At 44.7% G+C, this 23,052-nt stretch overlaps 1 protein-coding gene across 4 annotated transcripts in view; it reads left to right on the forward strand.

The window, feature by feature from the left end:
* The window catches only part of AUTS2 (AUTS2, activator of transcription and developmental regulator), a 27,688-nt gene continuing 4,636 nt past the window's right edge, over positions 1-23,052 (forward strand). Inside the window, exons 1-12 of one of the 4 annotated variants that reach the window (XM_027704997.1) lie at positions 1-168; positions 1,682-1,935; positions 3,099-3,319; positions 3,730-3,774; positions 7,962-8,057; positions 9,341-9,412; positions 11,048-11,077; positions 12,584-12,655; positions 16,387-16,528; positions 17,094-17,171; positions 18,485-18,568; positions 19,452-19,674. In XM_027704997.1, coding sequence (XP_027560798.1) covers positions 1,842-1,935; positions 3,099-3,319; positions 3,730-3,774; positions 7,962-8,057; positions 9,341-9,412; positions 11,048-11,077; positions 12,584-12,655; positions 16,387-16,528; positions 17,094-17,171; positions 18,485-18,568; positions 19,452-19,674 — 1,157 coding nt within the window. In that variant the 5' untranslated portion in view covers positions 1-168; positions 1,682-1,841. Of the gene's footprint in view, positions 1,936-3,098; positions 3,320-3,729; positions 3,775-7,961; positions 8,058-9,340; positions 9,413-11,047; positions 11,078-12,583; positions 12,656-16,386; positions 16,529-17,093; positions 17,172-18,484; positions 18,569-19,451; positions 19,675-23,052 lie in introns of all 4 variants that reach the window. The other 3 variants (XM_027704998.1, XM_027704994.1, XM_027704996.1) reach the window with 3 other exon arrangements.

A 23,052-nucleotide genomic window follows, 5' to 3' on the forward strand; every position in this document is an offset into this window, starting at 1 on the left:
CACCCCTCGGCACAGCCCCCCCCCCGGGCAGCACCCGCCGCGGCCGCAGTCGCCGCTGCCGCCGGCCCACGCGGCCCTGCCCGCCGTGCAGCCCCATCCCGCCGCACAGAGCCTCGCCCAGCCCCTCTCCGCCTACAACAGCAGCAGCTTGAGCCTCAACAGCCTAAGGTAGGAGGATGGAGACGTGGGTCTGGGTCACTGCAGCCGTGCTGGGGTGGGATGCTGGGGCGGGACGCTGGGCTGAGCCTGGATGGAGTGGAGGGGAATTAACTAAAGGAGATGAGTGGCAGCACATCCCATCCCATCACTGGGAAGTAAAGGGGACTTAGTGCATTTAACCTCAGCTCCTACCCTGAGATGAGCCAGGATCACTCTGTGTCTGACCTGGCGATCCCATAAACCCTGGGTATTTTTAAATTAGCTTTTACTTTTCCTGCCTGTCATACTTGGGCTTTTGGAGGGGATTTTACACAGTATACACGAGGGGAAGAAAATGGCAGTTCCTGCAGGCTGGGCTGCTCTCTGAAGGGTGACTCTTTAACCCTGCCATCCCTGTAAACATCTGATTTCTCCAGGCACTGCCCTGCCCTAGAGCAGGGAACGTGGTGCAGCTGCAAACAGCCCAGCACCGCCAGTCACACACCAGGGACTGCACAGCTTCGTGTTTCCTGCACTGCTGACACCTGGCAGTCTGCAGTGGTTTTCTCTCACCTGGCCACAGTGAGATCGGCCACACCTTTTGTTATCCCCCTCTAAAGATGAGCAGTGAGATTAAACAACACATTCACAGAAACCCATGATGTCTCTCGGAGTCAGGACCCTCAGGTTTCCCCTACTCCAAGCAAGGTTGTCATTCCCCAAATCTGAGGCAGATGGTGACCTTCAAGACCTGGTGAACCAGCACTATGGTTTTGACTATGGAGGTGTTTAAGACTTGGATTTATTTTTAACCAAGCTGGTATTGCTTGTCTTTAAAAGACACTGCAATAGGAACATGTCATTACATGAAATAAAGACAAGTAGAATTCAGCCCTACATGAATATATTTTAAATACTCATCAGTAGGAAAAGAAACCTGAGAAATTGCAACCAGTGTAATCACAAATACTTATTTTGTTGACTCGTCTTATCTCTTTATATTGTGGGGGTAGAGAGAGGCATTATCTATACAATAAGCACATATCTTTTGTTGCCTTCTCAACTTCATTCCACATTTTCTGCAGTCTTTCATCTTACTAATTCATTGCAAAAAATTAAACTTTTACTAATGCAGTGATCACTGATTTGAGCTCCATTTGCCTGAAAACATGAATCAGAAGCAGTCATGTAGAAAGGACCTGATAATTAAGTAATGAATGCACAGGGCTGATTACTCCTTTGTGTGTCATCCCTGTGTTGTCGGGGGACAGAATACCAGCCTCCTACAGAGAGGGAGAATATGTCTTAAGTGCTGGTGTGGAGAGACCAAAAGAAGTAAAAGATACCAGAGAAGGTCCAGCAGGTGGTGGGAGGAAGGAGTATCACAGTGGTGGGGCTGGGAATAGTAACCTGCATCTGTAATCCATGAGTTCCATCCGTGCTGTGTTTAATGTGAGCCATGTGGGGGCTGGGGGGGGGATTCTGTGTTCGGAGCTTTCCTCCCCTCCATGCAAAGCCTAATTGCTTTTCTTCTCGTTAACAGCAGCAGCAGAAGCAGCACTCCTGCCAAGACTCAGGCCCCTCCTCCCCACATATCCCACCACCCCTCGGCCTCCCCGTTCCCGCTGTCCCTGCCCAGCCACAGCCCCCTGCACACCTTCACGCCCACCCTGCAGCCCCCAGCACACCCCCACCACCCCAATATGTTTGCCCCTCCCACGGCTCTGCCCCCTCCACCTCCACTGACGTCAGGGACACTGCAGGTTCCAGGACACCCCGCTGGTAGCACTTACTCAGGTAAGAGCCAGAGGGGTCGTGGCCCCGGAGGGTCTCGTGCAGTGTAGGAGACCAATTCTCTGGTTTTAGTCCGAGTAGTTGTTTTAGGCTGGGGAGAGGCTGTACTTGCTGCTGGATGATTTTAAGTCATATCAAAGCCCCAAAACACCCAGACGTACCCAATGACTTTTCCTCTGCCCTGGGAATGACTATTTTCGGAAGGCTGTGCTTTTTTCATGTCTCTTTTGTTCAACCCATGGTACAACCACTGTGTACCCCCACAGAATCTGTGACCCCTTTGGTGAAGGTCTTTGCTGCAGTTGTGGTCTGAGCCCAGCGTTGCTTCCCTGGCTGGGGAGAGGGTCTGCAGTGGCTGTGAACACAGTGGTGCTGAGCCTGTGTTTGTGCAAGATGCAGAGATTCTTATCGCTGGAGAAAACTCTGCTCTTTTATACCTTGACTGTGGGGAGATCATGGAATCATGGAATGGTTTGGGTGGGAAGGATGTTAATCTGGATCCACCACCCTGCCATGGGCAGGGACACCTTCCACCAGCCTAGGTTGCTCCAAGCCCCGTCCAACCTGACCTTGGACACTTCCAGGGATGGGGCAGCCACAGCTTCTCTGGGCAACCTGTGTCAGGGCCTCACCAGGTCACTGAGAAGGATGTGGGGGAAGAAAACAGAGGAATATCAACATTTGAGTAACATCAGTTTGTACATCAGGGTACTCATATGAGCAGCAGCCACTCATTTGCTCCTCCAGCCTACTCGTACCTCCTCACCTATTTAGGTCTGTGTTCATGTCCATACAAATTTAGGGAGAACTCTCAGGTTGATGCTCAGAGGAATGTGAAAACAGGCTTGGTGAGAAAGGGGAAATGGAGACTTTCAAATGTCTCAGGCCTTAGGGGAAGACCTGAGGGAGCTTTCTCACCCTGTACAGGGTTTTAAGTACAGCACTGATGCCACAGACAGCGAAGTGGCACAAAGTATGGAAAAGCCGCAGAGCTCACAGGGGGGTTGTTTTGTTGTTTGTGTTTCAGAACAAGTGGCACAAGGTGTGGAAAAGCCCCAGAGCTCATGGGGGGGTTGTTTTGTTGTTTGTGTTTCAGAACAAGTGGCACAACGTGTGGAAAAGCCCCAGAGCTCACGGGGGGGGTTGTTTTGTTGTTTGTGTTTCAGAACAAGATCTCCTCCGTCAGGAACTAAACACGCGGTTTTTGGCCTCGCAGAGCGCGGACCGTGGGGCCTCCCTGGGCCCCCCGCCCTACCTGAGGACCGAGTTCCACCAGCACCAGCACCAGCACCAGCACACACACCAACACACACACCAGCACACCTTCACGCCTTTCCCCCACGCCATCCCACCCACTGCCATCATGCCGACGCCAGCACCGCCCATGGTGCGTACCCCAGGCAGAAATGTGAGGATAAGTAGAGCACAACTCTATTCTTTATTACGAAAAGTGTTAAGAATTTGCCAGGGTGTGGGGCAGGAGGCCTGTGCTGCCCAGGTGTGCCTGGGCAGGACAGGCAGGGCTGTCCCTCCCTCGTGACAGGCCCCGGTTCAGGTGAAGGATGGGAGCTGAGGGACGAGGAGTGTGTGCACTCTGGTGCCTCTTCCCTTTTCCTGTCTCTTGATTTACTTTGAAGAAAGAAAAATCCCAAACAGTTTCATTGGAAACTTAATTTTCTGCATATTTTTTCCTCTCTGTTGGTTGCCAAACAATAGAGAAGTTTGTCTTCTATTTTGCCAACAGAAGTAAAGCCAGGAAATATCAAGTAACTAGTTTGTGCTTTGATCCCTTTGCAGTTTGACAAATACCCTACAAAAGTTGACCCCTTCTACCGTCACAGTGTGAGTTTTATTGCTCTGTTTCAAACTGACTTCACTGCTTTTCTGTGGTGGGTTGGGATCACCACTCAATCAACGGCACAGTGTCCAATCTCTCCCTAATCATCACTCCAGGATTTACCATTATCGTCCTTGGTTGCTTTGGCTTTTGAAGGCTTGCGCTCGTGGTGCTTGTTTCTGATCAAGATGCAGTATCAGCTTTTCCAATCAAAAGATCTCTTGCTCATACACCATTTGGAGAGGTTTGATGTGAAAAGATGAGACAGAAGAGCTGACTGTTTCATGGAGCAGGAGGGGGCAGTGATTCCATCACGGTGTTTCGGTTGTGCCACAAACCCTTAGGCTGATATTTTTCCTAAGAAACTTGAGATGAACTGGCAAACTATCATACAAACCCTCCAGGGATAGGTAATCTAATAGTTTTCCTAATCTATCATATTTTGTTTGATAAAATCTGAAAACCTGTCTTATTCTTCAGATTTCAAAGGCACAGCTGATCCACTGGGCTTGTTATGTTTTGAAAGCTCTGTTTGATGACAGCAACATGAATTCAGCTATGCACTAGATGTGTTTATCTAAGCTACCAAAAATGTTATTTATTGAGATGAACTGATTTTTAATATTCCAGTTAAGTGTAAACCTTCAGCTCCTAAGGGTTTGAATCTACTGATTCATTTGCTGCTGAAATCTGGGTTGCATTTCCTTCGTCCTATTGGCAGAGGCAGGTACCTGATTGAATATGGCAAGAGTTTCTAAATCCAACAGTGATATTTTGATGAGAGAAGGAGTACTGCATCAGCACTCAGAAATCTGCAAAGCACTTGGCTTTATGTGTTGGTTTTGCTTAGAAGTGGAACTGGGCAAAAAAAACTGGTTAAGACCATGGTGTGGTGCTTTCTGCTGTCCTGATTGACCACAGTCCCTGCTCACAGCCTGGCCTACACCTGAACAGGCCTGGTAATTTCTGGCATTTCATTTGAGTAACTTGAACTGTAAGAGAGTGTTTGCAGGCTCAGAGCTCGAGGAGTATTGGGCAGACATTTAAGCCCATGCTAATAAAGGGTGATGCTGCTCATTTGCATTGCTGTTTGCAAAATTGCCCTCTGATTTGCTGAGCTTTACATGGATTCAGAAGATATATTGTCATCAATGTTGATCCAAGCAGGAACATGGACCCGGGAGATAGGTACAAGAATTTTAGAAATAAAGCACAGAAGTCCACATGTAATACAGGAAACATTGTAGAAGTCTCCAGCTGTATCTGCTTTTCAAATTCAGTGACATAATACCTTATCAACCTGGATTGTAAAGGTCATGGCATCACCCCCTCTAATGTCAGGAAAGGCTGTTCTCCATTAGCCAGAGAGCTGTGCTGTGGACCTTGGCCCAGATCTGCTCCCTTGTGCCTCCCCTGCCTTCCCTTCAGGAAAGGTTTGTCCTTGGGAAGGGGTTGCACAGTGATCACCGTGGGATATTTGGCAAGCTGATAGCAGGAGATCCAGTGGTTCCAGGTTACACTGGATGAACGATCTGTGTGTAACCCCAGCAAGGCCTGACCCCTATGATCCCCCCGTGGGACAGGAACTGCTCCCTGTGATCCCCCCATGGGAGAGGAACTGCTCCTTGTGATCCCCCCATGGGACAGGAACCGCTCCCTGTGATCCCCCCATGGGACAGGAACTGCTCCATTGGCTCCCTCAGCAGCTGCAGCTCCAAAAAGCAGCCCCTGAGTGGTGTGAGAGCACACCCATAGGGCAGGAGAAATAGGAACAGTGTCCAGCTGTGGCACTGCCACAGACCTTCTTCCTGAAGATAAGAGTTTCCACTATAGATCCACACCAGGAATTCGAATACCTTGAAAAAGCTGGCAGGGAGTGCAGGTGAACTTTGCAGGAGAACAAGGTCTGTTTGAGGGTTAGAATCCATCTCCTGTAGGACAGGGAATGCAGCTCACATAGAAACTCATGTTGAGGTTGAAATCAGTTTTCTTTCTGGGCATCTTTGATTTTACAATCACTTTTAGCACAGTGAGGCACCACTTTTACCTCCAGCCAGGCCTAGTTTAGCGTTTCACACACCCGGCCAAGGAGAGCTGTGGTTACTGTGATCCCTGAGAAAGCTGGAAAGGGAAAATGCTGCTCAAAAGAGAAGGGATACTGGGGAAAAAGGGAGCACTGACTTTGAAAGATAGATCCTGAAAGCTGGAGGAATTTAACTGATACAAAGAGATCACGGAGTTATAATATTTATATTTTATTAATAATTCTGCCCTTGAGGAAAGGTCACATTTAATTAACTTACCAGTTGTTATAAAACTCTAAGGAAATAATTCCTTATTATCAGTCATAGCCAATAGAATACAAAGTATTACTTCTTTTCCCATCATTTGGAATTAGTCCATTACACAGAGAATTAAATGCAGCAGACACTGGAGGATTTAAAGCACATTTTACTCATTAAAAGTTATTGTAAATGAGGACAAGTGTCTCTTAATGATTTCTCCAATGCCTACTATTCACTATCAACTAAATCTCAAAGTGTGTTCTGCACCACTGCATGGAGCAGGTCCAAATTAAATAGAATTGAAAACAACAACAGCAACACTCTGAATAGAAGTTTGATACCATGCTTTTGAACTGAGAAAATCTTCTGATACCTCTGAAATACTGAAATATTTTCTCAGTGATCAGTGAATATAATATGAATAAATGACCTTGCAAGATAAGCTAATGGAAGGAAAAAGGATGAAGCAAAGCACATGTGTATGCCTGGCATAACCAAATCCATCAAAACTTTGTGATACTGATTCACTCTGGGATGGGATTTTCTCAGTGTTTTCCTGCCCTTCATGTCCAGTCTTTTACTTTGCCCAGTCCTGCTTCTGTTCAATTGGCCATTAACTCATTTATTTGATCTTAAAAGTAGCAAACAGTGCTTGACTTTGATCTGGTGTGTTCAGAGGGGGTTTGTCTCAGCCAGAGAACCCCAGTGGGTTTTTGGGTGGCAGTCCCAGTGGAGCTGGGAGCCACCCCGTTAGATCCAGAGCTTTCACTGGGAGAATGTATTTGGAGCGTGATGCTTGGAATCCCTGACTCCCACCAGAAGGCAATTTGGTGGGTGATCCCAGCATTTCCATGGAATTGGACGAGTTCTGTGTTACAGCAGTGAGGCAAAGGGTCACAGCCAGAGCACGGAGACAAGATCCCATTGGGATGTTGTGGTTTATCACAGGATGGTTTGGAATGGAAGGAACCTTAAAGCCCATCCAGTCCCACCCCCTGCCATGGGCAGGGACACCTTCCACTAGCCCAGGTTGCTCCAAGCCCTGTCCAGCCTGGTCTGGGACACTTCCAGGGATGGGGCAGCCACAGCTTCTCTGGGCAACCTGTGCCAGGGCCTCCCCACCCTCACAGCCAAGAATTTATTTATTTTGTTTACCTGCTTGTTTCCCTTGGGTTTGTCTGCACTATAGAGCAGGCTTTTGTGTTTTTTGACTAAATTCCCTGCTCACTGGGGGCAGGGAGGTCAGTGGAGATGTGCACTTCTTGTGCTTAGCAGACTGTCCTTATAAAAAATTACCCTACATTTTTGGAGGGTTCTGGCTTAACATTTTGTTTAAATACTAATTTTTAACAAATCAGATTGTCTGTCTGCTAATATTAGATGTGGCAGGATATCCTCTCAGACAGGCTAATGAAGTAAGAATTGTGCATATTTTCCTTATTTCCTACAGATACCATTAAAATCCCAAGGTACTAATGGAGTTTTAATGATACAATATCGTAGAACTCATAAGGGTTTTTTCCACTTAAACAGTAGATTTCTAAGTCTTATTCAACTCAGGATTCTGCCTTTTCTCTTGAAACGACTCACAGACTGAAACCATTTAAAACCTCTCTCCAATTTAAAAATGAATAACTGAAGGAACAAAGTCTGTCTCACGCTCTGCTGGGCTAATGCAGGGACAGGCTCTGGCTGCCTGATTTTGGAACTGCTTTTAAGCTCTAAACATCATGACATCCGTGAACATCTCATTGATGCTTTAACTAACATTGTTGCAACGAGATCACTTCGATGCTCCTCAGTTTTCTCCATGTACCATTTTTCTGCTGTTACACAGGAATGTTTTCTCTGTGTTGCTCCTCTGCCTGTCCTGTGCTGACATTGATGTTCTTCTCTTTCTGTTCCAGCTGTTTCACTCCTATCCTCCAGCTGTATCAGGTATTCCTCCCATGATTCCTCCAACTGGCCCCTTTGGATCCCTACAAGGAGCTTTTCAACCCAAGGTAAGACAGGAATTACCTCTTACTACTCACACTATGTGATCCAGGTCAGGGGTTGGATGTGGTTCCTATTCTGGAGCAATGAGGGCTGAGTTACAGCCTAATTCCATGGGGGACAACAGGCTTTTTCCAAATTTACTTCGAAGAGAAGTTATTTCTCATTAGGTTCAGACACATACAAACGTTTTTTAAAAAAATTATATATATAATGGCATAGTTCACTCTAGAAGCAATATAATTAGTTCTGAGATAGTGTGCATTAATGAAAGGTCATGTAATAATCAGGATTTTTAGAAATGGTGATCATTATTGTTTACTCATTTCCATAATTAGCTCCCGGCTCCACCACAGTGAAGAACACTGATTTGTCTCTCCTCGTGTGTGATAGCTGGGAGAGAGAAATGTGAGGAGTTCAAGGGTGTTTTCTTTTGTTTTCATAGAGTCACTCTTTGTTTATCAGTGGGAGGAAACCACAGTCTGTGGCATTGCAACTAAAACCTGAAAGCAGGCCTGGAATGTCTGCAGAGGAGACACCTTCTCTCTTAAATTGGCCCATCCACTCTAATGACTGAATATGTAAATTGCAGTTCATTAGTGGGATTCTTCCTCTGTATGGTAATCAGACTGTTAACAACTCTGGTTCGTAATTGTTAGTTATGCTGTAGCTGATTTCTATTTTCTTCATTTAACCTAGGAAGAAGCTCTGTCTAAATGTAGGGGGGCTGGGTTGATTTTTTTTGTTTTGGGGTTTTTTTTCTCCACAAAGCTGCATTTTGTTTTATTAACTGACTATTTACATTCAAATCATGGGAAAAGCTTTCATTTTTTTTCAACTGGATGTTACTTTTCCTGGCATCTGTGTGGTGCCAGTGCCTGTGGAAGGAGCTGAGGCCCTTGGGCTGTGACTGAGGAGATGCTCTGTGTGCTCAGTGCACTGGTGATGAGCAGCAGAGCATGAACTCCTCCAAACACTGCTTTAGATTCCGTGTCAGAAATGTGTTCCTAATCAGGTTTTCTGTATTAGAAAGATTTTCCAGTGTAAACAGTCACTGTTCCCTCAGTGTTTTGGATTAAAATAATGGGAAGTTGGTGGACAATGGAACTTTGGAAATTGAGATGATAATACAGATACTATTAAGTGGATTATAATGGTTCTTCTTTCCTCTTTAAGAAGTTTATCTCTGTTGCTTAGACAGTGGTAATGATAAAGAACTATTATTTTTCATGTTCTGTTGCTTCCAAGCATTGTGTCACTCATTAATGCTCTCTCCCTGTGGTGTTTCTAGACTTCCAATCCTATTGATGTTGCAGCCAGACCTGGGACGGTCCCACATACCCTTCTCCAGAAAGATCCACGGGTCTGTAAAAAATGCTTTGTTTTCCTCAAGTAAAGCTATTCCTCCTGAAAACCTCGAGTGTCCAAATTAATATCCTAAAACCAAAGCTGTCTGAGCCGTTTCAGTCAGTGAGGACTGGAGAGGTTGTATGGGAAGAATGTCAAACAGATCCTGTACAGTGGCAGAGCTCTCCCCTCGCTCAGCTCTCCCCCCACAGCCCCAGGGGTCAAGGCATAAAAGCCCAATTCAACGCAGAATTGTACAAACCTCTCCAAGATTTGTGTTTGTACTCTGTAATTGTTTTTAATGTGGGTAATGGCAGTTATTCCCTGGGTTACTGTAGCATTGATTGCACCAGTGAAATACAGATGCACTTTATTGATCACTTGGTGCCTCTGGATTCCTGCGTTCCAGGGGATGTGAACAGCATTTATTGCCTCAGCACTTGGGCTCTTCGCCTCCTTCTGTTCTCTGCCCATGGGTTTGTTTGTGTGTGAGAATTCATGGACGTTGTTTGCCATGAGAAACATCACACAGACACATTTTCAGCAGAACTCTCTGACAAAAGCAATGAGGAGCTCTCCTTAAAATTCCATGTTGTGCTCTGGCTTCACTTCAAGGTGCAGCAGCGCTGTTTTCTTTGGGTTATGCCAAATTCCAGTACTTTGGTTTGCTCAGAATTGCTGCTGTAGTTGAGCTGTATACCAAAAAGAGCCAGATTTTTGTTTATGTATCTAATTGCTGAGATAACTAGAGCCTCCCATCATGAAGTCATTTAGCTTTATGTTCCCTTTCAACTTGAGTTTCGATTATTTCAAGATGATTCATTGTGCCATCACTGCGTCTGCTAAGTACCTTTTACACCTATAAATCTCCTTTAGGATTGCATTTCAAAACAGAAAATCCAAAACAAATGAGCAATACCCAATAAATTGAATTTATTTTCCAGCATTAACTGATGAAATATGAGCAAAAAAAGGGGAATAAGAAAACAATCTACTAGAAAAAAAAAACAAACAAAACCAACAGGCCACATAAAAAGTAGTAATGAGAAAACTGGGTTTTGACCCAACCCCTGTTTACCAACATCTGTTGCAGCGTGAAAAAATAATTAAGGCAAAGCCCATTTGTGGCAGAGAACACCTCAGGCAGTCCGTCAGTGGTGGCTGTTTGGAGGCACAAGGCAAGGAGCTGATGCCATGGCTGATGATGGACACCCCATTCCAGCCCCTTCCCACCCAATCTGTGGGATCAAGCCTGTGGAAAAGGGGCTTGTCCACTCTCCAGCCTGGTCATGAGCCGAGCAGCTTTGAAAGACGACAGAAGTTTGCCCAAAGGAGAGATCTGTGCTTTCTTCAGCAGAGTTAACCAGCCATTTTTGTAGCATTAAATCAACAAATTAAAGCTGATGCCAGAGGACAGAGCTCTCTGTGAGCCTTGTTGAGTTGCTTGTCAACACTCAGGTACAACAGCCCAGGGGGGAGGGCCACGCTCGGGGACGGGGGCCAAGGACTAATTATTATCCGAAAGGGCTTCATTTGAAAGTAAAATGATAACATTTTAATTTTGTCTCTTAATGAAGCAATACAAATTTGTTAATTAGAGCAATTGTTTGAGTGACAGGCATGTAACCAAGCTGTCATTTCTTCTTCACAGTTGACAGATCCGTTCAGGCCCATGTTGAGGGTAAGAAATCTTCTTGTGCTACAGTTTGTCGAGCTTGGCTCGGTCCCACCGGGTTGAAGCAGCAGAATAATTGCAAATCAGTGCTGCCATGTGTCATCTGGGGTGTTTTACCCCTCATTTGGGAGCAGGATGGTCAGTCCTTCAGCTTGTGATCACTCAAGGACAATGCAGAGTTTCAAAGTTGGAAGTTTTCTGCTTCTCGTGCAGCCCCTCACACGAATACTCGAGGTTAAATATTGATAATCCCTCTATCATCATTTCTGGAGCCAAATCCTAGAGATCCTGGCAGTGATCCCCTGTCATTTCACTGCACACTGAAGGATTTTGCATTTTATTATTTACTGGGTGTTGTCAGTGTTATTCAGTATGGTACATCCCACCCAGGTATTTACTGTCCAGTATGGACAGACAGTCCACTTCAAACACAAAGTATTTTAGAAATAAGGATCTAAAGATCCATCTATCAGTCATCCAAAAGGGTTTTTTGTTAATTTTTCAATGTAGTCAAGAAGAAGATTTAGATTTTGATCAAACCAACCAAGTGAACTTATGAAATCACTGGCACAGCCAGTTGTTTTGAATTAGCAAAGGGCTTGAGCTTAGGGGAGTGTGTGTGTGAGAGAGGGTTTAATTTTTTTGTGATTTAATTATTGGTTGATACACATCTAAAAATAGAAGGCAGACCATGTGCCATAGTTTGTGGCTCAAGGAGCTTCTTGAATTCCTGTGATAATTTTTAAGTCTGCAGGAATCATTAGTTGTGTAGTTACTACAGACCTCGAAGTAACAAAATTGGTAAAAGTATATCCTCAATGAGTCTTCTTCAGTCAAAGTTTCCAGCTGTGCTGGAAATGGAGTTCAAAATCAACAAGGAAACATAACAAACACTCTGGTTCTTCCCTCCCTCCTCTCCTCCCTGGGACTCAAAGCCATGGTGACAGGAAGGATGCAAAGACCCTCCCAAACAGAGTGAATGGACTGACCTCCAGTGTTTTCGGTACATTTATGTGCTCAAGTCTTGGAGGTACAGACCAGTAATTATATGAGGGAGTCAGATTTATTTTGAAAACCAGAGTGACCTTTTAAGCTGCTTTGATTTCCATCTTTCGGTGGAAATGCCAGTCCTGGCATAGCTGCACTTGTGGGAATGACCTCAGTGTGCAGTTGTGAGCAGTCCAGCTGTGCAGCAGCTGCTGGCTGGGACACAGCTTCACTGATCTCAGCAGCACAAGCTGCATTCTCAGCCAGTGGCATCAGAGGATTACAGGAGTGTGTAAAACAGGAGCATTCCTGGATATCCAAGATAAACTTCTTAGCAAGGGACAAAGGTTTTTCATTTCTAGGTTCCCAAGAGGATTGAGAGGGAAGGGCCTGAAGGGAGACCCTTTGGTGGGGGGATCCCCTGGACCAAACCAGGCTGGGCTAAGGGTTGGTAATGGTTCTAGAAATAGGATAAAGCACCACAGGTTTTTGGAAGTTACTGATTCATGTGTTTTGTTTTTCCAGAAACCTGGGAAGTGGTGTGCCATGCACGTCCACATCGCCTGGCAGATCTACCACCACCAACAGAAAGTCAAGGTCAGTGGTGGGGCACACCTGAATTTTGGATGAAGGGCACAGAGCAAACCTGTGAGAGGAAGGCTTTGCCTCTCACTTGAGCAGTTCTGTGCCGTGGCCCATGCTTTGTTAAATCCACCATAACCCTCCCATTCAGAGAGCTGGTGTATCAGAATGAAAACCTGAAGTACAATCCCAGCGAAATGTCTGGGATGCTCCAGAGCCAGGACAGCAGATCTGGGGCAATAACCACACATTTGTAGCTGGGAAGGGTGAGATGGGTGTGCCTGAGAGCTACAACATTGCTTTTATTTGTGGCTGAGGACGCAAATGTGAGATGGAATTTTTTTAAGTCTGGAGAAGCACAGCATGTGTATCCCGTTCCTCTAAGTCATGTTCCTGGTCAGCAGGGGGCACAGGGAGATTTCTCCTGTCCCTGGGATGCTTTACCCAGTGTGGCTGCACAGCTCCCATCACTCTTCCTTCACAGCCCATCTCCTGGCTGGAGGTTGGACCTGGATGAGTCCAGGCTGCTCAGGCAGACACAGCCCCTCGGGTGATGTGTTATCAGACACTCTCTCATTGCACTGAAACTTAAGGGAAGGAAGTATTTTCTTAATTATTTTTGAAGCTTTAAGACTTCAGGGGTAAGGGCCATGAGCAGTTTGGGCTCTCCTGAAACAATAGTCAGAGAAAAATAATGTATTCATGTGATAAGTGAGGGTGTTTCTATTCCTACTGCAACTGTATTTTCATTGCACAGGGACTCTGTGAAGTTTCTTTCCCTTTATAGTATTTTCACTCTACTTGTCACTGAAAAATCCTGTGTTGCTCCTGAAGTTTTTCACTAAGTAAGGAAAGGTTGTTCTTCACTGCTCGTGCTTCAGGAGTCAATAACTTGTGTTAGAAACTAAAATTACCAGGGAACTCACAGCACTTTGCAGTCTGTGTGTGCAATTGAGGTGTATTGCTACAAGAATATGAAGATGTTGAATAGCTACAAAAACCTGCAGCTAATAGGGTTTAAAAATAACCCTTTTAAACAAGGTTGACAGGTTAATTTGCTGCAGTAGACATATCTCTCTTCTCTGCTTCCTTATGTTTCCCCTGCTAGTGATCTTCATTCATCTTCCCATTATCAAAAAAGACAAGATTATAGACCTAGAGAGTTATATGTCCTTTTTTTCTATTTTATTGAAAAGGTATTTTCTTGAAATGAAATTATTATTCCCATGCTGTCTATGTCCTTTGAATCTTCCTTGATTTGATATTCAGAGAGAGGTCATACCACTGTATTTATAACTCATAGTAAATGCCATTTTCATGCAGCCGTTTCTTTTGCCTAATCCTTTTCTACCTTGCATGTTAAAAAAAAAAAACAGGAATAAAGCCCAGAAGCACAGGAAAGGATGTTACTTGGCTTTTTGAGGCTGTGCATGACGAACATTTGAAGAATAAGTGAGAAATGTGTTTCACTATCTCAGTTCAGTCAAAAAAATGAGGTCTGGTCTAGAATAAGTGAGGGGGGTTGGTTTGTGTCCCTGGGGGACAGAGGAGCCACGTCCTCCCTCTGTGTGACCACGAGGGGGGAATATCTGGCTGAAGGCTCACAGAGGACAATTTCTCCTTCTAACCCATGGTTGTGAAGGTGCCTTTTGTTCTGCACAAGCTGAAGGTGCTGCCTGACCACAGAGCAGGGAATAAACCAGGCCTGCTCAGAGGTTTCCTGTTGGCTGCAGTGCCACCAGTCTGCTGAGAAGTGTGGAAGGCTCGCTAACTACCTGGCCCAGTAATTGCTTGCAGAGGGCAGCAGCAGGCACTGGAGGAGCAGGCAAGATGGGAAACTTTAAAACATAACCTTCCTGACCTCAGGAAAAATTGCATGCAGCTGTGGATGCTGTTTGCCTGCCCGTGCCTCTGCAGCAAGACCTGGGTAACCTTTGTGCACGCCCGGGGAGTTCCACAGGCAAAGCCGGGGCTGCACAAGGCACATTTACACTCCTCCTCAGACTGACCACTGCTCAGGAGAGGATTTGTGCTCCATAATTGGCCCTTCTCTCTTCCAGGAAAGGCCTTATGGCCTGATCTCACATCAGGGCAGACAATTACATTGATTTTAGTGGGCACCAAGTGAAGGTGTTACACGTTTTCTGGCCTTGAAATACATTGTAAGGGTTGGCAGCAAGGGGGGTGCTCTCCTGAACAACAGCTGGGGATAAAAGAAACCTGACTGTTTTTTCTGGTGCTGTTTTAAGGTAACCCAACACGTTCAAAAATCTTTTAACACATCCATGATACTCCTGTTCCTGTTCAGACAGGGATTTGTTCATTATTTAGAACAGCACCGTTCATATGGCTGCAATTAAAGCTTTTGCTATTCTGAGTAATGCCTGTCAGGGGTTTATAACTTGGTTGTTAAAAAGAAGAATAAAAAGAGTTCACAGCATAAAAATCTGGCACGCAGGCTTCAGCTGAGGCATTTGCTGAACTTCTTCTAACTATTAAAGCACTTCAGTGGTACTTGCTTAAAAGAAATTACCTTAATTTGGCCATCTTTGCCGTTTCAGGCCCTTATCTCCAAACATAGATAATGCCTTTGTTTCTCTTTCTTCTTTCTTTTTTTTTTGTTCTCATAACTGCATGGAGATGTTAGTAGCACTTGAAAAACAGCTCCTAGCCATGCACATTAACTTGACCATAACTTTTTAATATGCATATTTATGTCATTGTAATAGTCTGTACTCCGGGCTGGCACAGTATTAAATACTGATTTATAAAGCATAGCTTGTTCCAGAATTACTGTTAAGATCTCCTGGTTCAGTGTTACCCATTTATAAATCCTTTCAGCTGACCTGCACAATTAATCAGCAACCTGTGTTTAGGGAGTTCTGGCAGCACAGGTCATTGGGAATTTGGTTTTTCTCTTCCTTCCTTCTACAAAACTACTGGAGTTGGCACCACTGAAATGAGGATGTGGCACAAAGAAGAGCCCATCCTTCACCCACTTATCCTTCACAATCCAGCTGCCTCAGCAAATTCCCCTCAGGGAAGGGAGGCTGCTGATTCTCATACAAGGAAATAAAGACAGGGACATGCAGCATTTGGAATTGGAGTGTGAGCAGCCAAAACGGGGCTGCAGTTCCTTAGATCAAACGCTCTTCATCTGTCACCTGGGTCATTTTAGCCCCTAATTGCAGTCTGAGGGGCACTGAGAGATACACTGCATTTCTTGGTGGCAGCTTCACAGTTAAATTAAAGGTTCTGGTGTCCCTTGGCTGGTCTGTGCCATCCCTGTGTGACCCCTGGGCAGAGGGGCAGCTCTGCCTGGCACAGCTCGGGCTGTCACCCAGCTTTTAACACTCCTGCCCACCTGGGGTCAGGGCCAGACTAACATCTTGATTTATTTTATAAGACTGACCTATTCTTTCAGCTCAGCAAGTGTCTGAGGCCTCCTCAGAGAGTTTTGTGTTTCCTGTGGAAGGCAGGTCTGTGCTGAACACCCTGGAGGGTGGATGTGAGCAGATGTGAAAACACGGGTGAGCTTTGCAGAAAATATGCAGGAGCTTTTCCCTCCTTGCTTTAGATCTGCCTTCCAGGAAAACAGCTGTGCACCCATGCTGGGGGTCCCAAAAAACTGATATTCCTGTTAAAACATCAGTCTGAATGAACTGCTACACCCACATCATTCAGAAAGTACCTTTTGCTGTTACATTTTCCGACAGTCTCTTGCAAATCCTGTTTTTCCCTTTCAGAAACAGATGCAGTCGGATCCACACAAGCTGGACTTTGGCCTGAAACCAGAATTCCTGAGCAGGCCACCAGGCCCCAGCCTTTTTGGAGCCATCCACCACCCCCATGACCTGGCCCGGCCCTCAACTCTCTTCTCCACAGCCAGTGAGTCCTGAGCAGTGAAATCCCCTCCTTGCTCCGTGCTCATTAAAATGCTAATCCTTGCCAGGAATTTCCCATATGCTTTGGCTTATGAACTCTCTGCAAGACATGCCAGGGGCTATTAGTCTATTTGATAAATATTTTAAAATTATTCTCATCCATTGATAAATATTTCAAAATTATTCTGCATGCTTTTAAAACAGAGGCCCAACCTGCTGAAATGTCGGGGGTATTTACAGGTAGTAAATGGAGAAACATTTCTTCACAGTGGTGTCCAGTGGTGTCCATCCTGGAGATGAGATGCTGGAAATAAACTGTATTTCACCTGTGTTTTCTTTTTTTTTTTTTCCCTGTACTGAAACATTCATTCCCTCCCACCCCTTTAAACTGGGAATTTCTGTTTGGAAAAGCAGCTGCTATTTGCATGAGATCCTGATTGAGAGCCCCCACAATCACAGCACTCTGGGCTCACCTGAGAGAATTAAGAAATGATGGTCAAGCCCAGAGCACAGCAAGTCCCTTTCTGAGCTTTTGCTGGGAATTCACCCCTTTTGCTTTGTTTTGGCAGGTGGGGGGCATCCAGCTGGCACCCCTTTTGGCCCACCACCTCACCACAGCAACTTCCTCAACCCAGCTGCTCACTTAGGTAGGTTCTCTCTGTAACTACTGGTGAATTCGACTCAGACATTGGCCACTGAGACCACTCCAGATTCCCTGTGTGGAGTATCCTGCTCAACCTTTACAAATTGCACATTTTAGCCATTTGATTTTAGCCTTTACCCAGGTAGCAGTTCAAAATACACATACTAGTGTTGCTGACAGCATGTTTTGAAATACTTCTGAAAGCATCTGGACCTCAGAGATGCAGAGTGACAGGGCTGCTTGGGTTTCACTGGATTTATGTTATAACCAGCCAAAAAAAATGCCTTAGGGTCAAGGCTTTGGATCATAGAGGTGTTTCTTTTCCTTTCTCCTACTTAGATGTCTGGTTTTCCATTAAAGTGAGTGGGAAATATATCCTTAAAATCTTGTGATCTGGCCTCAGGTGTGTCTGTTAGTGAAAATTGGTTAATACACATTTAAAACCAGAACCACCCAAGTTACCATGTGTTGTTATTTCCCTTCTAACTCCCTGCTGTTTAATAAGGTGCTCTGCTCCTTATGGGAGCATCTGAGATCAAGACACTAAATTGGCATTTTATTTTGCACAGGGAAGGATGTGGGAGGGTCACAAATTGACAAAGCAGACACACAATGCAGGTTTATCATTCTGCACTCTGCTGCCTATAGAAAAGGGTTTGGGCTTCCTTTTCTCTGTGCTGTTATTTATCAGAAGTGGCTTCATCAAAATTGTCAAACTGCTCCAAAATAAAGTGAGAATTCGCTTATATGACTTTCCTATAGCCTGTGTGCATTAACTACTAAAAAAATTGTTCCAGCATTTTTCAGTCCACACTAGTTTTTCATATACTATTAGCAATAAATACTAGGAGAATTCCACAGTTGTCAGGTCAGCACAACACCTCAGTGTAATGGGACATTTTATTTATATCCTGGCTCTGGTTTAGGAGACTTGGCCTGAGGGTGTTTGGAGCACAGTTGCCAGAGTTAATAATAGTCTTACCAGCCAGGGAGGTTTCCTGAAGAAAACCATGGAATTGAACTGGAAGGGAATAAAAGGAAGTAAAAATGGAGATGTTTGCAGGTTTTAAATGCAGTATTGTGTATATTTTAACCTCTTGGTTCTCTTTGAAGAGGAGGGTTTTGTAGTAGGGGACAGGAACACAGGAACAAACCCCCGTCGCTTCTGTGCCAGCCCCTCACAATCAGTGCTGTGCTGTGGGAGGACAACGTTCCACCACTGCTGAGCACAGCACTGGGATGCAGTAGGATGACACAGGAATGCTTTGCAGAATTCCCAACTTGCAGGGAGCCTGAGCTGTTTGTGTTGGTTTGCAGAGCCCTTCAACCGCCCGGCGTCCTTCAGCGGCCTCACCGCCGTGGGCAGCAACGCCTTCGGGGGGCTCGGGAACCCCACAGTCAGTGAGTACCTGTGGCTTTGAATCTTCTTTTGCTGTGAAACTCAGGAGAATATGGAGTGATGGGGGCTGTTTGCTGTCTGTTTTACCAGTTGATTAGGCCACGTACCACTAAGAGGTGGGAATTTGCAAAGCGACCTTTTTCACTCATCAGTAAATCATTTTCCATTAATTACTTAATGGTTTGGGTTCAATGGAGTGCTAAATGTCACCATTACATTGTTTATTTTAAAAAAATTTAAAAATAGAGAACCTATGAGTGGTTGTGAAATTTCCTAGGGGTTTGTTGCATGTTCAGAAGCAGTTAATGTGTGCAGCATCCCCAGCTGGGGATGGAAGGATTTTATTTTTTCCCTTTCTCACCAGTAATCCAGGCCATGTGCCTGGAAAAGATCACTGACCTGCATTTATTAGTCCAGGATCATCAACATTTCTCTAGATTTGGGCAGTCACAAAAGATCATCCTTGTAAAAATCACTCTCTTTCTCCATCCTTCAAATCTGGCATGGTTTTGGTCACATATTATTTTGTTTTGGTTCAGGATCAAATGCAACAAGTTCCATTATTTATAGTCTGTATAATGGTCATTTCCTGACGTCTCCAAAATATTTGGAATAATGATCATTGCCACTTTTATCTTCCTCCTTCGTCCCCAGTCAATTTTATCCACAGCATTCCCCTTTCCAATTAAAAGAGCTGTCAGATGCCTGCCCATTTTTTAGGAACGAGACCCTCTAATGAATCTCTGTTAATCTCCTTTCCTTTTCCAGCTCCCAATAATATGTATTCATTTTAACTCTGAGTGCTGTAAAAGTTGTTTTGGTAAGTACCTTCACTAGAGCATACCTTTTTCTTAAACCTTTTTGTTTTCCACTTCACCATTTCAGCACCCAACTCAGTGTTCGGCCACAAGGATGGCCCCAGTATGCAGAGCTTTAGCAACCCTCACGAGCCCTGGAACCGACTGCACCGAACTCCTCCTTCGTTCCCGACCCCTCCGCCCTGGCTGAAGCCAGGAGAGCTGGAGCGCAGTTCATCTGCTGCAGCTCATGACAGAGATAGAGATGTAGATAAACGAGACTCATCTGTTAGTAAAGATGACAAAGAAAGGTACGAAAGAAAACTTCCAAGAATTGTCTAGTTCGAAACTTGGGGCTCCGTTCCGCTTTTAACCCTTCCCAGCCTGGCACATTGGGAACCCAGAGCTGCACTAGAGGCACAGCTGGAGCTGCCTGTGACAGCGTGGAAGAAGTTTCTAACTCAGGTGTTTCCTACTTCCTCTGTTTCTCTTCCCACCTGCGCTGCACTTCATCCAGAGGAGCCCTGCTGGAGCAGAGTTCAGGCAGTGGCAAGTGGGAATAGAACCAGACCCACACACCCTGTCTGTCACCTTGTGGGTCACATTGTCATAGGTCTCTTGAAGATTTAATGTGTAGATAGTGCCTGACAGGATGGAAAAAAAGGATTCTGAAGTCCATCAGACACGTATCTGCACCTTCAAATGCTTCAATAACTTTGTCAATTGGACCTTGTCTGCAAAACAAATAACGCTCCCTCCCTCTTCCAAAGCAGCCTGAGCAGAGGGACCAGTGAGAAAGGTGTGAGATGCTAACACTGAAAGGCACAGGGGATGTCATGTGCCAATGCCACAGGAAGGGTCAGAGCATGCACTTCATGAAATGCACCTCAATCCCCTCAAAAGGCCCCCCACATGCACTGCCTTCACACACCTTCAAGCACAGTTTCTCTTCAGTGTTTGACATGGACTTGCACACTAACATGTCCAGGCTGGGAAGGGTTAATGGAAAGTAAAACCTGGTCATATTTTTTTTGTCAGGACTGTTCCCATTATACAGTTAACAATTCCTCTTAACAATGAAGTACCAAATTATAAGAATTTGCCATTCAGCAAGTGTCATGCCTTCCTTGAAAAATGTAGAGAGGCTGATTTCAGCTTTTTTCAGTTGTGGCTTGATGGCTTTCCTGTTAAGTTTGCACATTACTTTAATACATAATGGCTATTTGTTTCTAATTTTTTAACATTAAAGAATATTTAGGAGATGTGCTTTTCTGACTTCTCTGTCACTAACCCAAATATAAGCATTAGTAGCCTTTTCTAAAAGAAGTTATGCTAACACATTAGATATTCTAAAAATACATGTAAGAGCTTTTCTGTGCTGTTGTAAAAGCAAGACAAACTACAGATCTTTTCACCTACATTTTCCATTTGGAATATTTTCTGTTTGGTAGCATAGCTTCATTATTTTCATGTCTGGTGTTAATGCTTCAAAAGAAATTGCTGTTACAAATTGGGGATTCTGCCCTGCAAAATGCTTAAGCATGTGAGTAACTTTACTGGCTTGAATGGCAAAGCATTTTAGTTACTAATGATTTGGGTAACCTGTAGAGTTATGCGATTATTTTGGTTGCTGTTTTGTTGTTTTCTTATGAAGTGTTCCTGCTGAAGAAAATCCCTCTCCAAAACACATTCCTCGCGAGCTGCTTTGGCATTGCTGAACTCCATATCATAGCCCAGAACATGTTTCTTTGCAATAATTTGAGAGCTTCCCAGCAAGCATCATTCATACCTCATACCTGTGCACAATTCTGGCTTCCAGTCCAGTGCAACGATGTTTTTGCCCATCTAGTGCTGCCTTGCTGGGGGGGGGGTTGGAGAGTTGGACTTTGCACCATGTTTCCACCTTTGCCTGTTTGAGACGATGCTGAGAATCCCTTCCTGGAGTTGTGCTTCCTGTAGAGAAAAAGTCTCCTACCCCTGTAACATTCAGTGGCACCTGCAGGGGGGGATGGAGCTCCGCTGTCTAGTTGAGGTCCTGGTCTTTGTTACCTCTTTTAAGCTAATTTGCCCAAACAGGAAGAACTGGGAATCACACCCAGGGGGATGATTTAATCTCAAAATCATCCTGTCAAGGGTCTAACTTTATCAGCCCTGAAATGGGCCATGAAGCCAAAAGCATTGATCTCAATTCCTTCTGCCCTCATTGGAAAGGTGTCTCAGAGCTACCTCTGGGCCTGGCTCTGCCCCACTAAGATCAGTGTCAGGAATTATTGTGGGTCCCTTCCAGCTCGGGATATTCTATGATTGTCTGCAGTTGTGGAGGAGGTTTTTGTTTGTTTGTTTTAAGGACTCTTATGCCAGCCCAGCATTAGGAAAAAAAAAACCAATCAGTAAAAATAGCTAATGTGAAAAAAAGGATTTGTTCCTTCTCAGTGGTATTTTAAAAGATGTCACTGAGCACTTCCAATCTAATAATGGCATTTAAGTGTATGTAAACCTAGAGCATTAAAAAAAAACCCAACCAAGAATCTCTTGATCTTTTTATCAACATAAAATAAGGCAAAGTCCTCAGCATAAGAAATTCAGTGTTTTCAGTGCAGCCTCAGAACTTCTTTTATGTAATAATAAGTTCACTGGAGAACACTATTTTAAGTTTCTTCTTTGTGGAGGCAGTGGCTTAGAGCTGTTCCCATATTTTTAACCTAAGGAGCCCTTGATGTATCTGAGGATAAAAAATTCCTTCTCTGACCACTGGACTACTTGAAGTTCACTTAAATGAGCTGTCTAATCATTAGGCTCTTGAGATGATATAACACTATCATTAAGTAGGATGCAACTGGCAAAGGAATATGTTATTTTGGTTGCACATATATTTTTCTTTAATTACAGAAAATGCCTGTTATTTTCTCTAAATTTTATGTGTCATTTAAAATACATCAATTACATGGAAAATTGATTAAGTATCAGTGAAAGGACTCAATGGGCTTTCCTAGTGAAATAAAGCAATTAAGGGTGCCCTCTGAACTAGTCCCGTGAGCAAAATAAATAAAAGATTAGGTATTGCAGAGCCCACGAGCCAGTGCTTTCCCAGCAAAGTAAAAGACTTGAGTCATCAACTTGAGAATCCTTCACTGGAGTCCCTTGACTTGGTCTCCATGTGTCCATATCTGGCAGCTGTTAAATCAAACACCTCAACTCTTGGTGGAAAGCAAGAGGAGGGAAATTAGGCCAGGATGGGATTTCCAAACTGTTTAGGTCACAGTCAGTCAAGGCAGAACCTGATACCAAGGAGTTATTTGTTGGACAGTGCAGGCTTGGCAGTTCTGGTACCAAATGTTCCATCTCCCAAATGTTTTCTAACAGTCACATTCTGTACTCTTGGAGGTGTCTCAGACATGGCCCATAAAATGACAGGCTCAACAATTCAGCCCAGACACAGGAAAAGATGCCTCTGGTGAGATTATAATGCTGAGAGTTTCCTCCCCAAAGACAGTTTTTCTGCAGTTGCTGCAGTGTCACCATCCAGAAGTACCTAGAGATGGAAATCTTAGGCAATTCAGCTCAGCAAGAAAAGTAGGCAGCAGAAACTGTGTAGGTGAAGGAGCAAGTGTCCACTTCTCCTTCTGAGCTGCCCTTCAGGCAACCAGTACTGCTGATCTTGTCCAGAGTGATGTCACCCTGTGTCCCCA

This window comes from Neopelma chrysocephalum, unplaced genomic scaffold, assembly GCF_003984885.1.
Source record: "Neopelma chrysocephalum unplaced genomic scaffold, ASM398488v2 Primary Assembly neopelma1_299, whole genome shotgun sequence".
Classification (NCBI taxonomy): Eukaryota; Metazoa; Chordata; class Aves; order Passeriformes; family Pipridae; genus Neopelma; species Neopelma chrysocephalum.